This window comes from Lonchura striata, chromosome 15, assembly GCF_046129695.1.
Source record: "Lonchura striata isolate bLonStr1 chromosome 15, bLonStr1.mat, whole genome shotgun sequence".
NCBI classification, from domain to species: Eukaryota; Metazoa; Chordata; class Aves; order Passeriformes; family Estrildidae; genus Lonchura; species Lonchura striata.
Genome location: NC_134617.1, coordinates 6,861,171 through 6,878,247, shown reverse-complemented (window position 1 = coordinate 6,878,247; position 17,077 = coordinate 6,861,171). Strand labels below are relative to the sequence as shown.

General features: G+C 44.1%; 1 protein-coding gene across 3 annotated transcripts; it reads left to right on the top strand.

Annotated features, from left to right (window-relative positions):
* Positions 1-727: 727 nt before the first annotated feature.
* On the top strand, positions 728-16,522 carry RUFY1 (RUN and FYVE domain containing 1). 3 transcript variants are annotated; one of them, XM_021552158.2, is made up of 18 exons: positions 728-1,124; positions 6,384-6,557; positions 6,843-6,960; positions 7,612-7,713; positions 8,033-8,156; positions 8,571-8,629; positions 9,351-9,416; positions 10,020-10,089; positions 10,543-10,644; positions 11,072-11,188; positions 11,512-11,679; positions 12,414-12,511; positions 12,956-13,075; positions 13,861-13,990; positions 14,412-14,506; positions 14,950-14,998; positions 15,160-15,237; positions 15,791-16,522. In XM_021552158.2, the coding sequence occupies exons 1-18, from the start codon at positions 857-859 to the stop codon at positions 15,932-15,934; spliced, it is 2,082 nt and encodes a 693-aa protein (XP_021407833.2). In that variant the 5' UTR covers positions 728-856; the 3' UTR covers positions 15,935-16,522. The 3 variants fall into 3 exon arrangements, with proteins under 3 accessions (XP_021407833.2, XP_021407835.2, XP_021407834.2); XM_021552160.2 differs by having other exon boundaries at positions 1,016-1,182; XM_021552159.3 differs by having other exon boundaries at positions 1,016-2,751.
* Positions 16,523-17,077: the final 555 nt, after the last annotated feature.

Below are 17,077 nucleotides of genomic sequence, written 5' to 3'. Positions count from 1 at the left end.
CAGCATCTACTACCTCGTGACTAAACGAGTGACATATCTCAAGCACACGCAGCTGCTGCATGGAAAAAGTTAACAAGCCATACATCAGTAGGCTACGTCAATATTTGAGGCACACGGCAAGATCGAATTTTCATAGTGGAATTATTTCAGTTCCCCTTCATGATGTATTTTTCTACCAAACCCAGCCCATGCACATTAATGAAGCGGCTTTACTGTGTAGTTGTGTTTCCATGTCAGTGACGAGGACAATGCCTTTCCACAGCAGCACACACCTGTCATACCAATCCTCCCCTTTAAATCACAACGACGTGATTCACAAGGCAGAGCAACGGGGACCTCGTTAAGCTGTCTCTATCTAACTGTGTAAATCTGAGCCGTCAAAACACATTAATTTTTTTATTGAAAATTATGTCTGGGGACACAGACAGCAGTAAAAACCTGTACTTTTTGTTACTAAGTTGTTCAAAGGTAAACTCGTCGTCTTCCACGCCATTTAACTCTGAACACCAAGGGAAGTGTTGTCCTGGCCAGGCATGCCTTACAGCCCTGCGTCTGCGTGCAGGTGCTTCTCGCTGCCTGCGGGACCTGCCCTGGTCCCTGTCCCTGGTCCCTGGTTCCCGGTTCCCGTTCCCGTTCCCGTTCCGGTTCCCGTTCCCGTTCCCGGTTCCCGTTCCCGTTCCCGTTCCCGTTCCGGTTCCCGTTCCCGTTCCCGTTCCCGGTTCCCGTTCCCGTTCCCGTTCCCGTTCCCGTTCCCGTTCCCGTTCCCGGTTCCCGCCGCTCCCCTCACCCGCCCGGTTCCCGCCCCTCACCCGCGGCGGGGGCGGCTCCCGAGCCGCGGTCATGTGACCCTGCCAAGATGGCTGCCGGGGAGCGCCGCGCCGCGCCCGCCGCGGGAAAGGAGGAAGATTTTGAGATTATCGACAAAAAGCAGCTCCCTGACGCGGCCGAGCTGAGCAACGAGGAGAAGGCGAAACCGGAGGAAGCGCGGTGGTCTGCTCCTATCTTGTCTCTGGCCAGGAAAGCCTCGGAAAACTTGGCGCTGAGCTATGGCAGCGCCCTGAAGTCCGCATCCCTGGTGGGATTGGTGTCCAAGCCCGGCAGCAGTGACAGCCCGGCAAAGACAAGTACGGCTCCGCTTCTTTAGTAAACTCGCTTTTGTGGTGCGCAAATGAGTTCGCTCCCGTAAGTGCTGCTGGGTCGTGTCAGTGGTGCGTGGGTGTTACTTTGAATTTCTTTAAGATGCTGCAGTTTTGTATTGAAGTAAAATTAAACAAGTGACACAGATGTAGAATTTCAGAAATGCAGTATAACCAGAAGAAGCCTAAATTCTTTATATGTGGAGAAACTGACTTGTATTTGCTGCCTTTTCTCTTTCTCCTTAAAGCTCCAGCAGCCTGACTGCACTGAGGGATCTCTCAAAATTCCACATCCTCCCTCGAGTGCTGCTGGTTCCGGGAAGGAATCTCTGTACTTTTCATGTCAGAGACTAGACCAGCAAACTAAGATACAGATTTGTTACAAGTTACTTTTTAACTACACTAAAAATGCCCTCAGTTTAGCCAGAGACTGCTTTGTTCAACATTGGCATTTGTGGATCTAGCAGATTTGTGGAACAGGTCTCCTAGAACTGAATTAAAATGGCTTTAGTTGAATCATATGGAAAATAAATCTCAGCAATATTTATAAAGTGGGGGAAAAAAAACCCAAACCCATTAAAATGTATCATAAATTGGGCCTGGAGCCTTATATTCCAGAGTCTCAGACTGGTGCTTAATTGTTCTGGAGCACTGGAGCTCAGTTTTGCTCTGTTTGGTGCTGACCTTTTTGTTTTTAATGGTACTGAGTATTCAAAGGGAAATTCCACGCCACTGTGTTGTGACAGCAGGGGTAATGTTACTGCTGATGGACTTCTTCATTTTTTTTTTTGGTGAAAATTCCTCAATGTTGCATAGTCAGAGTTGAGGATTAATTGTCCTAAAAAAACAGACTCTTTTCCTGCATCTCAGAGTCTCACACCAAACTTCTCGCAGGTTTGTTTCCCGAGTGCCCATCTTGCACACCTGGGATCTAACCTGACCAAGTGCAGAAGATCCCAGTTTATTTGTTTGCTTTTGGAATAATGCTGTGGATAGATGGAATTGAAAACAACACACAGCATTATTTGGCAAGGGGCAGGGAATAAAATATTGTCTTACCTGAAATGAAGCTCCCACATTTTATGGAACTTTTACCATAATCTTTCCACTTCTTCCTTGTAAAGTAAGGGAACACACCACAACCTTCCCACGTTGTTCAGGGGATTTGGATTATATTTTGTTGATAAGTGTTATGGAAAATTCTGTATGAAAAATACAATTAATAAATTGTATAAGAATACAAGTTAATAACTTGTATATTAAATGTAAACAGGCGCTAAGGCACCTGTTCTACCTGTTCAATATTACCTTTGACTAAGCACTTAATTATAATTTAAAGCAGGTATGTTTAAGAAATAAGCCAAGGCCTGCAAGACCTGTTGTGGAGAACTTGGAGCTTGTTGCCTGCTGTAATCTTTTTCCAGGGATTTTATAACCTCTGTCTGCTACTTCAGATCCCTTGATCACATGTTCTAAACACATAAACCCCATCCTAAAACCAGTGTCTTCTACTGAGGAAATTGTGTCCTGCCTTGCAGAGAGGCCAGAAGCTTCAAATCTAAAGGAAATGAATCAAGAAAGACTTGCAGTCCCAAAGACCAAGGGATGGAGAACTGTGAGCTTCCTTTGTGCTTCAGTGTTTTCTGACTTGAGTGTGCTGAATAATTATAGTAAACAAGGCATGTGGCTTCAAAAAGATGTTGAAACAAATCTCTTGAGTTGAATAAGATACAAAACTGTGTGACTGCATTCTTAAAGATTGCAGCATCACATCTCTGATCTTTTGCACTGGGGTAACCTGATTCCTAATCTTTAAAGCTTGGCTTTGCTAGTGTGTCTAATACCTGTTTATTTTGCATGTATCGATCTGCACGGTTTTGCGAAAGATGTACTTGACTGTGTAAATTTGCAACCATCTAAAAAATATTGTTCAAGTAATTTAACTTAATGCAAACTGATATTAAGACACTTCTTAGTTTAAAAGTGTTTTCATAAGCAGCATTTCATTCATGGTATTTTATTTTTTTAAGTCTTCTGGGTAATAAATGTAAGGTAATTAAGGTGTAGCAAGGTGTAGAGGCAAAGTATTCTTGGTAAGTAAAAATTCAAATTCGAAAAGACATCAAAATGGTTAGCACTGCTTTGAAACACCCCAAAAATATCACTGTGTTTTTGTTTGTGCAGCTTTTCATCTGTTCCTAATGTGTAACCTGACAATATTGAGATAAAAATTCTAAATATTGTGATGCTTTTAATCCTTAGCCTCATTATATACAGTTTTGAAGCATCCATTGGCTATAGGCAATATACAGTATACTCCTTCTAGATATGTGTATATCTAGAATATAATGTATATTGATTATATACTGTATATACAATTGTATAAACTGTATATAGTATATATTCAATGAACTATAGAGTAGCATGCAGAGATGACAACATTTTGTGTGTATTGTGGTTATTAAGGTCAGTTAGATTAGAATTACTCTGTTTTCCCTCTTCTGATACAAGGAGTATTTTGCTCATTTTTAACCCTAAATTAACATTGTGTGTACAAAAAGGAAAACACTGAAGAGGCTTTTGCACAATCTTAAAAACATTGTTAACCATCTTGAGTGTGACTGGCACAGGGCTGGGGCTTCTGCCACTGCTTTTTCTGCAGAGTGTGTGACCACAGGTGACAGCAAGACTGTCCTGCTGAAACAGCAGTGGCTTAAAACCTGATTTTGGTGGCCACTGGGCTGTGGTTGGAAGCTCCTGTCAGAGCCTGTAGGAGCCTTAAAAAGCAAGGGAGCTGGCCCTAGTCCCACTCCCCCTGTTGTCCCACAACAGGTTATTTCACTTGGCCTGCAAGGAGCCAATCCATGCAGAGTGAAGGGATTTGATTTATTTACAGTTTTGCACAGAAGGGGGCTGGGTGACAAATCCACAAAGCCAGCACAAGTACCAAAACGTTTCACTATTTTAGGTATTAGGCATTAATGTTCATTGGTTACAAATTCCCTAGTTCTCTTATTAATTATTATTCTGTCTTCTATTAGTCAATGATATCCATGCTCAGTCTGTCTTTTCTTTTGGGTCAGTGAGTTTCTTGGGTCAGTGGTCACAATCTGCCCCTGCCAGAATTACCTTCTACCAGTCAGAGCTGATTGAGCACAGTTGCTGCATTTTAGGAGTTTCTTCCTTATATTGGGGGTTCTGCCAAATGTCATAAAATCATAGAATATGCTGGATTGGCAAGGACCCCCTAGGATCATTGAGTCCAGCTGCTATCCCTGTACAGGACCATCCACAAGAGTCACACCATGTGTCTGAAAGTGTTGTACAAATGTACAAATGCTTGAGCTCTGTCAGGCTTGGTGCTGTTACCACTGCCATGAGGAGCCCATTCCAGCGCCCAAACATCCTCTGGGTGAGGAACCTTTTCCTGATCTCAACCTAAACCTCTCCCAACTCAGCTTCAGGCCGTCCTTGCAGCACATAAATTCTGCATCCTTTGCATCCACTATCGCTGCTACATCCTTTTATTAACCTCCCCTAGGCCTGAGGTCCCTGAAGGGCTGGACACAGTCCAGCCCTAAACCTTAACAAGGCAATTTGAGATTCGCCTTTGTAACACCTGGGCGCCACTTACACTTTGCTCGTTAGCTGATGTTTCAGGGTTAAATCGCCCTGATTGTTGCTTAGGCTTGAAACTGTACAGAGATCGAGAAACATCCTTTCTGAAGTACATCTGTACCTAATTCCACATTTTGCAACGCGCCGCTGCCGGGGCTCTAAGATGGCGGCGGGCCCGCCGCCGCGCCGTGGCCGTGGCAACGCGGCGGGCCGGGGTCCGGCGGCGGGCCGGGGTCCCTCAGCATCCCGGGGTCCCTCGGCATCCCGGGGTCCCTCGGCATCCCGGGGTCCCTCAGCATCCCGGGGTCCCTCAGCATCCCGGGGTCCCTCGGCATCCCGGGGTCCCTCAGCATCCCGGGGTCCCTCAGCATCCCGGGGTCCCGCGGCGGGCCGGGGTCCCTCGGCATCCCCGGGTCCCGCGGCATCCCGGGGTCCCTCGGCATCCCGGGGTCCCGCGGCGGGCCGGGGTCCCTCGGCATCCCGGGGTCCCTCAGCATCCCGGGGTCCCTCGGCATCCCGGGGTCCCGCGGCATCCCGGGGTCCCTCAGCATCCCGGGGTCCCGCGGCATCCCGGGGTCCCTCAGCATCCCGGGGTCCCGCGGCATCCCGGGGTCCCTCAGCATCCCGGGGTCCCGCGGCATCCCGGGGTCCCTCAGCATCCCGGGGTCCCGCGGCATCCCGGGGTCCCTCAGCATCCCGGGGTCCCTCGGCATCCCGGGGTCCCTCGGCATCCCGGGGTCCCGCGGCATCCCGGGGTCCCTCGGCATCCCGGGGTCCCTCGGCATCCCGGGGTCCCGCGGCATCCCGGGGTCCCTCGGCATCCCGGGGTCCCTCGGCATCCCGGGGTCCCGCGGCGGGCCGGGGTCCCTCAGCATCCCGGAGTCCCGCGGCGCCGGCCCGGCCCCGCCGCTCAGGTACGGACCCCGCGGGCCGGGCCGGGGCCGCGTCCCCCCGGGGCGCTGAGGGGGCTTTGCCCCGCAGCGGGGGCACCGCGGCGAGGGGTCGGTAAAAGCTGCGCGGCGTCTCCGTGCGGATTCTCCTCGGGTACTCGGCGCTGGGGAAGCCACGCCTCGAGTGCTGTGCTCAGCTCAGAAAGGGCATTGAGGGGCTGCAGCGGGCTCAGAGGAGGGCAGCTGAGCTGGGGAAGGTTCTGGAGCACAGGTCCTGTGAGGAGTGGCTGAGGGAGTGCGGGGTGTTTAGTCTGGACAAAAGGAGGCTCAGGGGTGTACTTTGTACATAAGGTGTACTTATCACTGTGATAAGGGTGGCCTTGTCACTGTCTACAAGTCCCTGACAGGAGGCTGTAACCAGGTGGAGGTCAGGCTCTTCTCCCAGGCAACCAGTGATACGACGAGGAGATATATAATCTTACACTGCACCAGGCGAGGTTTAGGTTGGATATTAGGAAGTATTTCTTCACAGAAGGGTGATTGATTATACATTGGAAGGGGCAGCCCAGGTGGTGGAGTCACTGTCCACGGAGCTGTGTAAAGAAAAACTGGAACTGGTACTCAGTGCCCTGGCCTAGTTTGATCATACATTGGACTCGATGATCTCAGAGGTCTTTTCCAGCCTGTTTGGTTCTGGGTCTGTGAAGCAGCTTTCCTTTCCCCACCCATGTGCCCCCAGGTATGCGGTGTCACACCATGGAGGAGCGTGCCAACCTCATGAACATGATGAAGCTCAGCATCAAAATCCTCATCCAGTCAGCCCTGAGCCTGGGCCGGACCCTGGACTCTGACTTCCCACCACTGCAGCAGTTCTTCGTGGTGCTGGAGCACTGCCTCAAGCATGGGCTCAAAGGTGGGCACTGGCTGCCAGGCTGAGGAGAGGCAGCTCAAGGAGTCTCTGTCATGTCCTGCTGTGGCTCCAGCTTGTCTTCTGAATGATGTTATTAGTTCTGCTAATATACAATGCTAATCAGTAATACAGATATAACTTTGTGGTTACCCTTGTGCTTCCTAAACTGTCAGAGTATTTTTAATGTTATAAGCTGATAAGACACAGTAACAAAATAAATTTTGTCTAAAATTCTAGAATTGGAAGCCTGTATTTTTCCTCACAAATCTCTCTGTATGCTGCCTTTAGTGAAGAAGACTTTTATTGGACAGAACAAATCGTTTTTTGGTCCTTTGGAGCTAGTGGAAAAGCTTTGTCCTGAAGCATCAGATATAGCAACTAGTGTTAAAAATCTGCCAGAGTTGAAGTAAGTTAATTGTTGGGGATGATGCATTTTGTTCATACTGCTGGGAAAAGGAATCCTTCGTGTAGTCTCTTGGCTTCCTTAACAAGCTCTTGTTCTCAAAAAAAAAAAAAAAAAAAAAAGGGTGTGTAGGAGGCATTGACTTCTCCAAAAGATAAGGAGAATATCTCAAAATATTCAGAGTTTCTGACTCAATGCTATCAGATTGAAAACAGCATTTGGAAACTTTTATAACCTTGCTAAAAATAACTAAAGTATTCACAGGGTTTTTTTTTTCCTCTTCTTTCCCCCACTTTCATGATTTTATGTCATTTTGTGCATGTGCTGATAGTATTTGGTTTGAGTGATTCAGAATGATTGAAATAGACTTGATTTTAATACTAGGATATATTAATGGTTGGATTATGGTGGTAGTTGACAATATGTATGGGTTTTCAAATTAAGAAGACTTTACAATATACTTTCCCTGAAGAAAGGAATATACTTAAATGTTCTTGTGTTCTGGAGACAACAGTTCATTTACCCAGAGATTTGTTCTTGTTTTTTAGTAAATAATGTCCTTTCCCTTACTTTGTAAACTGAGAATTTTGATTTGCAAAAGTCTAGTTAATAAAACACCTTGGTTTTACCAAAACATGCATTTTATCATTTTAGGACTGCTGTGGGCAGAGGGAGGGCTTGGCTTTATCTAGCACTCATGCAAAAGAAACTGGCAGATTATCTCAAAGTACTCCTGGACCATAAGCATCTGTTAAGGTAACAGCACGAACATGTATTCCTGAATATTCCTGAATCATTGATACTTCCTGTGGCTCCAGGGAGAGTAATTTATTGACCAGTTTAAGCTTGTTCTTGCAGCCTGCAGAGGAGCAAGTGGTTAATTGATTTTGCAGTGAATCTACAAAGGAACTTGCAGAGTATTTTATGAGAGAGTTCTAAACCTTCTGCCTAATGCAATAAATGACTGAGAACTCAGCTGAGTTTTGTAAAGGCTGCATTATTGTTATGATTTCAGTGATGGAAGTACCATTATAACTGTCTGATGTGCAGTGATGCATTGTACTGTTTGTTGCAGTGAATTTTATGAACCTGATGCACTGATGATGGAGGAGGAAGGAGCAGTTATTGTGGGTCTGCTGGTTGGACTGAATGTTATTGATGCAAACCTCTGCTTGAAAGGAGAAGACTTGGATTCCCAGGTGAAGATTAAAGCTTAAATAGGATCAGCTGGTATAGGATTCTAGTAGAATTAAGTACATCTATAAATACTTTATTGAGATGGGTGGGTCCAGATTTATTTCCAGCATGGCCTGTGTTGAAGTTTGTTGTGTTTCCCTCAGTGAATTAAAAAAAAGTACATAAGTAGCAGTTTATGGAAATACTGTCAAAACTAATAACTGCAAGGAAACTGTTAACACATTATATGGTTACTTTGATGCTTTTATGACAAATGCTAGCTTGGATGCTTGCATCAGCTAGGAAGAATATAGGTATTATTTGTCTCTCTAAATCTCAACTTCAGATTTGTATCACTTACCAAATATACAGTAATGCCTGCTTCTACACATAATTGCACTGTGAAGGTGTGTTAATATCTTAAATATATTTTTCAGGTTGGAGTGATTGATTTTTCCTTGTACCTTAAGGAAACACAGGACAGTGATAGCAAACAGTATGTATGGTGAAGTAATAATTCTAAATCATTACCATTTTTATAGAATAAACCTGGCAGACAGTCTGTGGGAGGATGGGAATGCTGGTGATTTTAAACTATTAATCATTTAAAAAGGAGAACCCAAACCAGATTTTGTTACCTAAACAAAAGTAATATCTTTCAGAGACTGAATTTGTGGTAGTTTTAACAATAATTTGAAGAGCTTGAGTCTTGAGCTGTAACCAAATTAAAAGTCCACAAAATATTAGATTGTGGTTTTATTTGGTTTTAGAAGAGATGATTTACCAAGTCACCCATTGCCAACTCACTGCTTTGTTTCTAAGCACAGTTTCAGAAACCTCTCACCTAAGTAGCTGTCTTTGAGGGAGAGATCAGTTATGGAGGAAAAAATGTAATTTTAAGTGGAATATTAGATTTGAGACTGCAGTCAGCAGCACAGATCAGGTCTTCTAAGACCTGTAGCAAATGAAGGGATCTTCATATTTTATGTGCTTCTGTCACTTCAGAGCACTTCACTGTGGAGCTGCTGAGAAGCAGCCAAGCAGCTGCTTCACCTTCCTGGTGCTTCTGATCCAGCTCAGACACAGGTATTTTTATAAGGAAAGGATAAAGTATTTTAGCTCTGTTTGCAGGTCTATGCTGAAAGCCCTAGTACAGAATAGCACTTCAGAATGAAAGAGTTTCTTCTCAATCAATAAATTCTCACTTTTACAACTAGAGATGGAGGGATTACAGCTGTCCTTGACCAGAAGCATTATGTGGAAGAACTGAACCGACATCTAAGGTGGGATTTTCATCTATTCTCATATACAAACACTTGTCATGTTTAGCTTTTCCAGCATGACTTTGAATGTCTCTGCTGCCAGTCTGGTAGATTTTTGTTTGATATTGAAATGCCTTTTCTGATTATTTCCCAAAAATCTTAATTCCATTTTGTAGTTCTGCTCTTCTGCAGGGACCTGCAATGTGGAAATCAAGTGTGTGTAATCGTTTACTTTTTTGAGAGTGATTAACAGAACATTCTGGAATTATTTTTTTCAAGAGAAACTATTGCAAGTGTATCTGGAAATTCATTCCTTGGAGGAAGAGTCTCTACTCTTGCCCCATAGGTTGCTCAGTGGGACAAGCAGGCCTCCCTTACTCTCTTGAGCAGGAGAGGTGCTACGACTGTGAAAGCTAAGCCAGAACAGGGCTGCCAGCAGAAGGACATGGTCCACTCCGTGCTTGAGAAGGACAGTTGTTCTTCCTCAGAGTTTTTCCTCAGCTCACCAAAGTACTTCATTGTTAACAAGTGCAAGATGGTAAAAATACTCTTGAGGATAGGAATAAAAGTTGAACATTGACACTTCATTTATTGTTTTTTATGCATCTCTCTTCCTTGCTGCAGTTGCACAGTTGCAGATCTCCAGAACAAAATAGACTGTTTAGAAAAGACCAATTCAAAACTCCAGGAAGAGGTTTGTATCTGGTTTGTCAAATATTTCTCACAGCTGTCTTCCATCAGAGACAAAACTCCCTAAGACTGTACTTTACACCTAAAATATTTGAGTAGATACTGGTGAGCTGTGGGGACTGGACAGACTGCCATGGGTTGGTGTGACTTCTAGTTCATATCACAGATCCAGGGTGGATTTTAGCCTTTTACGCTGTGGTGCATTTCTTTGCTCAGTTAATATTTAAAAATAATGGATGAGGGTGCAAAGCAGAAGTTGGTGAATAAATGTTGGTGGGCACATTAATTTTGGGTGACAGCGGGTATGGCTGCAGAAGGGTCAGGCAGCTCCTGGGAAGAACAAAAGGGGAAGTGAGCAGCACAGCTGCTGCAGAGACTTGAGCTACTGACTTCAGAATTGCTCCAGATGCTGCATGATTGCACAGTGATTAAATATAGATCTGTTCTCTTCACACAGCTTGCAGCAGCTACCGACCGAATTGGATCCCTTCAGGAAGAGCAGCAGCAGCTAAAACAACAGAATGAATTAATTCGTGAACGGAGTGAAAAAAGCGTAGAGGTGGGAAATCTATTTAGAGGTGATGAGGATCCTTAAAATAAGTGATCTCTTTTGATCAGCTGTATTGAGTTCTCCTGAGCCCACTGTGCACTGGAATGCTCAGCACAGTTGAGCACATTGCTATGGAGGTCACTGGGTTTGGGTGTTGTATGCTCAGGCATTAGATTTTACTGTTCTTTTACTACACACACAAAAATACACTTGCAGAAGGAAAAACAAATTCAATGTAGTGGAAGTATTAAAGCATTGAAGTATTTTCATCATTACCGTATCTTTGAAATTTCAGCTTATTAATGTTTGCCAGGCCATTGATTGTAAAACAGTAGGACGTTACTTGAAATAGCACATTGAAATATTGTGTTACACACAAGAATTAAACAGATACTTTAAATACTTTGTGATCTTATGTAGCTGATGTTTTTTGTAGGTAACAAAAGAAGATACAAAAGTAGAATTGGATACTTACAAGCAGTCTCGCCAGGGCCTTGATGAAATGTACAGTGATGTTTGGAAGCAGTTGAAAGAAGAAAAAAAAATCAGGCTGGTAAGGAAACTTAACTATAGAAAGTGAAGTGAAAGACACAGGATTCAGTCTATGGTAACATTACAAATACAAGATGACAGTTGTGCATCTTTTGCAGCTGTTCAGAATTCATAGAGCAACTGCAAGCAAAATGCTGGCCATTGGTCATTAACAGTGTCTGTAAGGTGTTGGGAATTGGGGCTTCTGGAATATTGGAAATAAAAGGTCTCTTTTTAAGAAACCACTGGCATTATTATAACAGAGACATAGTTTGTGTATGGGGTTGTCTGGGTTTTATCCTTGACCTATGGCTACGTAGCAGTAATTAGGAAATGTCTTTGAAGGAACTAGAGAAAGAGTTGGAGCTACAAATTGGAATGAAAACAGAAATGGAAATTGCCATGAAACTTCTGGAAAAAGATACTCATGAAAAACAAGACACTTTAGTTGCCCTTCGCCAACAGTTAGAAGAAGTGAAGGCCATTAACTTGCAGATGTTTCACAAATCCCAGGTATGTACAGGGGGCTGGGGATGGTTTTGTGGAGTTTCTCTTATTTGGGTGGGTTGTGGTTTTACATAGTTTTTTTCAGTTGAACAGAACTGTATGACAGGCATTTCTACAAGGAAGCCATGGTGTAGCCGTGCTCACACAAAATATACAGAGCTTGTTTCCATTAATGAAATAAAAGTTTAACTAGCATCTCCATGCATGAAGTAAGAGTTCAGCGAGCCTTCCTCTCCCACACCTGGTGCCAGAAATCCAGAGGGGATTTCTTTCAATTTTTCAATTAATTCTTGATGCCTGTTCAGGCTTTAATCAGGTCCTTGCCTCCTTCCCAGACACTTGCAAGTCAGAGAAACCCCAGTGCTGAGTTGTGCCTTTACTTTTGAAAGGAGTATTTATTTGGAGTTTTTTTTTGCTTCCTGGTTCCATGCCCACTGAGTGCAGTTGTTACATTTAAATCATTGTTGGTATTCTTAGCCTGTCAATTTATTCTGGTTTTATTTCTTCAGGCTTTTTCTGAAGAGAACATTTTTGGCTTGTAGCTGATCTCGTAGGTCAAAACATAGTTAAGGTGGTTTGGGTTTTTTCTGAGGTTATAACAAAACAATTGGAGCAATGTCTGCTCTGGAATTATCAGCATTTTGTTTGCACATTCCCGTCAGACCCAAGCATGGCCTTTAGCAAGTTGAACATTCTTTATCTGGTGGCAGACTTTAAACACTGTTCACTATTTCCTACAGAATGCAGAGTGTTCATTACAACAGAAAACAGAAGCAATATCCTCCTTTGAAGGAAAAACAAATGAGATGATGTCCTCTATGAAACAAATGGAAGAGAGGTAATAATTCCATGATCAGAAAGTCAACACTGAAGCCAGTAGAAAGTTTCCAGTATAAACCTTTACAGGATGACCTTTCATATGCCCCATAGACATTTGGGCCTGTGTGCCAGCATGAGTTTTTTACTTTCTCCTCTTCATCCCTCTGTGTTTGCTGTTCTCTGTTCCCAGGCACACACGCCCATAACTGACCCACTGGAAAACAATAGCTCTTTCTATAAGCAGGCTGTTGAAAAACATGTTAACTTCACTTTAAGAACAGGTGTGACTTTGCTTTTGGTTTTTTTCCAGAAACAACTCTTTCAAAAGTCTTTTTTTTTTCTCCACTAGCATTTTCAGTTCAAGCTTTTGTAAAGATCCCTGTGGTAACTCTAAAACAAGAGGGTGAGAGGGTGCAGGGAAGGAGTGAATCGAAAACAAATGTCTGTGTTCCTTCCCGTGCAGGCTGCAGCAGGCAGAGAAGGCCAGGCAGGCAGCAGAGGAACGGTGCAATAAGATGAAGCAGGAGCTGGCTGGGAGGCTCGACTCATGTCGGCAGCAGATGGCCCAGCTGGACAGCAAATGGTATTTAATCTGAGCAGGTGTTTTCCTTCCCTTTGCCATTTCTTTAAGAAGTGTTTTCTATTCCTTTTATGCTCAGGTCTAAGAAGGGGGTAAGTTTGAAATTTTGTTGGCTTCAGCATTGACAGACATATGCAGAACTCAGGGAAGGACAACACTTCTAGCATCTTAGCATCAGGATTTTGACATGTTTTTTCCAGAACATCTAATTTAGAGCACAGAGTGGCAGCAAAAAATCTGCCCATTCCAACTAGCAATGGAGCTTTCAATTACTTTTTTAATAAATCAGGAGATAGGTGTACTCATGATTGTAGGCTGAGCATACAACTGGCTGTCATCCAAAGGGACTGGGATTTTTCAAGGGACTTATGGGTGGTTTTTTAGGGAATGTTAATCCTCTGAAGATTTCTAAAATCAATAGAAAAATCTTCTTTCACTGTTCAGACTGCAGGGTAGAGTGTCCCTTCTAAACACAACAGTTTAAACGCAGGTAGTGAAATATTAACTCATGAGGATTAGTTTCTTTGGGGGTCTTTTGGTTGGCTGGTTTTCTTCTAGCCCTTCACTGCTGTTTGTTTTCTGTGACCTGAAAATGTTAACATATGTTAAATGTTAACAGTGTTAATATTTTTGACATCTGTTGCCTGTTCTTTTCTTTCCCAGAACACGACTCTAGTTTTGCCCTCTTTTAGACAAGATTTCTACTTCTCACATTGCTGCTATCCCTAAGTGCTATAGGACATTCTTCTGCTATAGGGTTTTTCTTTTAATGGATTATTTTTAAACAGCTCAACTCTGGAAAAGGAGTTAAAATCCGAAAAGGAACAGAGACAAACTTTGCAAAAAGAACTGCACCAAGAGAAGGATGCAACCACTCTGCTTAAAACAGAATTGCAACAGATGGAAGGACTGAAAAAGGTATGCACAGTTTCAAGCATTCAGAACAACTGAATGTGATTTATTTTTTAAGCATGAACATTTTTGTTAACCTGAAGAGGATTTGCTGCCACATGTGGAGCAGTTTCTGAGGATACAGCTGTGCACCTGTACCTGTCTGTGTGCTCCTGTGTTGGCACACGACTGCCATTTTCTAGCTATGTTGAAGGATGTTCAAAGCCTGAAAATCTTCCTTTTCTTGGTAAATATGGTTAAATGAGTCCACTGTTTGTGCAGAACCTGTAGGTAGTTCCCCCATGTAATTTTAAAAATCCAGCCTTAGAAACAGGGGGATTTGGAAAGGAGCTGATTCTTATAAACTGCTTGGGTAGTTTGGGTAGACTAATTGAGGTTATAGGTCAAGCAGTGCATAAAAAACTTGATTTTGTGCTTGATTTCATAGGAGCTGAGAAAACTGCAAGATGAGAAGCAGCAGCTGAAGAAGGTCCGTGAGGAGCAGGAGCAAGCTCTTCAAGAAATGGGACTTCATCTCAGCCAGTAAGTTCTAGGGAACAGAACTCCTGTAAGTGACATAAGCTGGAGTATCAGACTAATACCAAGAATTTAAACCTCATTTACTTATAAAAATCAATTTATGTGAGAATTTTAGTAGGCAATTACTATGTATGAGAAACTAAAGAGCCATGAAATGAAAGTGAGGGAGGATCTTATTAGAGTGAGGTGGCTGAGAGGAAACATTAAAGGGAATGTTTAGTTCTTAGAGTGGAACTGTGCTTTTCCTACATTCTTCTGTTTATATTGAAAAAGAGGTAAACCCTGAGTTGCCAAAGTTTCCTGGTGATAGTGAGTGGTTCAGATGGGTAGGAGGGAGCTGACTGAAGAACTGGGGTTTGGGTTCAGTGGCTCAACAGTGGAATGGCAGGGAAAACCAAACACAAATAAATAAAAAGTCATGCAGAGCATAATTTCTTTTTTTCCAGATCGAAGCTTAAGATGGAAGACATTAAAGAAGTAAATAAAGCACTAAAGGTACACTCTCGTGGATATTTTGACTAAGTATATGAATTTCATTTAACACCTTCAAATTTCACAGTGGTTATTCTGCTCTAAAAGGTACTTTTGAAAAGTACCAGCAACGTTGGTATAAGTTTATTTGTATCTCCAGCATGGTTTTCATACCAATTTTCCAGGGTCATACATGGCTGAAGGATGATGAAGCAACCCACTGCAAGCAATGTAAAAAAGAATTTTCTATCTCAAGAAGAAAGGTAATGTCGTTCAGCAGATTATTTTTAAATAATCCATGGAAAACAAAAGTGGTTCTGTTGCATATTTTGCTAGGGAAGACCGAACCTGTTCAATTCCGAATCTTGGCATGATAAATAATTTGGCATTTACCACCTAAAAAGTGATACTGCCCCCTGCTTCGCTGCTCTCGGTAGAGAGCCGCTGTGGCTGCGTTCAGGCTCCCTTCCCAGCTGAGCAGACACCGCTCAGTGCCCGGCCGCGGTGTGGGACAGCAGGACACACACCGCAGTGTGTGCAGCTCTCCCTGCAGGGTCCTCCCTCCGCAGCCAGGCCCGCGCCCGCTCCGGCTCCTGCTCCGGGCTGGCCCCGAGCCAGGGCGGGTGCAGCTCCTGGCCGCGGAGGGAGGGCAGCTGCGCTGGGATCGCGCCCTGTGCTCGGCCCTGCACAGGACCAAGTGCTGCTGGGAGGGCTGGAGGGTCTCGGTGGACTCGGACACAGTTCCCAAGGCCTGACTCCTCTCTTCCTGATGCTGTTTTTAGGCAGCTGTGCTCATTCTGACTCTTTTTTTTGTAGCACCACTGCAGAAACTGCGGGGACATCTTCTGCAACACTTGTTCCAGTAACGAACTCGCGCTGCCATCCTACCCAAAACCCGTCCGTGTCTGTGATAATTGTCACACGTTGCTACTCCAGCAGTGCTCCTCTAACTCCTCCTAAGGCTCTCCCACCCTTGACAGAGCCACTTTAACATTGGAAAGTAGCCATTATTTTTTTAATTCTGAATTGCAGGTGTCTTCTGTGCAGCAGACTGGACTGGCTGGTCTGATAATTTCCACTCTAACAGCAGTGTAAATTAATTTGTAGGGATTGTGCAAGCTAATGCTTCTCCAACTGAAATAACTAAGAAGCTTATATCAACTGTAATTTCCCCAAAAGTTCTATTTGAAACTAAGATTCATTTTTCTGATTTTTATAGATATTTGTATTAAAATTTGTATATGGTATTTCTACATTTATTTGATCCCTGTAGACATGTTTGTCTCTCTGTAAATTAATTTAATTTCTTTACCTTCACTGTAGGTGCTCCTGTGTGTTCCCCTGGCTCGTGTACAGTTTTGTATTTGCCCAAAGTCAGTCAGAGAGGAAAAGGTCAATTTATGAATTGTCTATAGAAAGCTTTATAAGGAGTGTCGGATGTGCCTTCAGTTCACTGCGGAGTCAAAAACTGCACATTACACTTGTTCTGGAAGTTGCTGTGACCACAGTGCAGTAGTTACACAATAAAGACTTTTGCAAAAACTGAAAGCAAGCAAAGTGCTTATTTTTAACACCTGTCACTCACAGATCCTAGAAGTTTTTCCAGCCATGCATATCCAGGGTTTAAGCTAAAGGTAGCAGCATATGTCTGGGATACTTGACCAACACTGTGGTACTCCCTGGAAGGTGCCAGATGAAGCCACTGCTCTGCAGCTGGAACTGCTTTCGCCCTTTTCCAGAAAAAAAAAGGGCAGTGGCTCCAGCTGTGTCCACACCCCTGGGACAGAAGGGAGCAGCTGCTGCCCCCAGCCCCAGGGGACTCTGGTTCGTTCTGCCAGGCCTGGGCTTGGCTGCACCAGGGATCCCAAAGCAGTCTGTGTTCCTGTGCCAGTGCACGGAGCTGTCACATCACCAGCAGCATGGTGAAGGCAGCCCTGTCCCCAAGCAGCACCCAACAGTTCCCGTGTGTGCCCCAGGTTCCAGAGCAGCTCCATGTGGAACACTGCAAACCCAGGCGTGATCCCCACTCTGCCCCAGCTCTGACAAGAGGCACAGCAGGACCACTGAGCTGGGCTCAGTCAGCATTCCCCTCAGCAAGCAGGT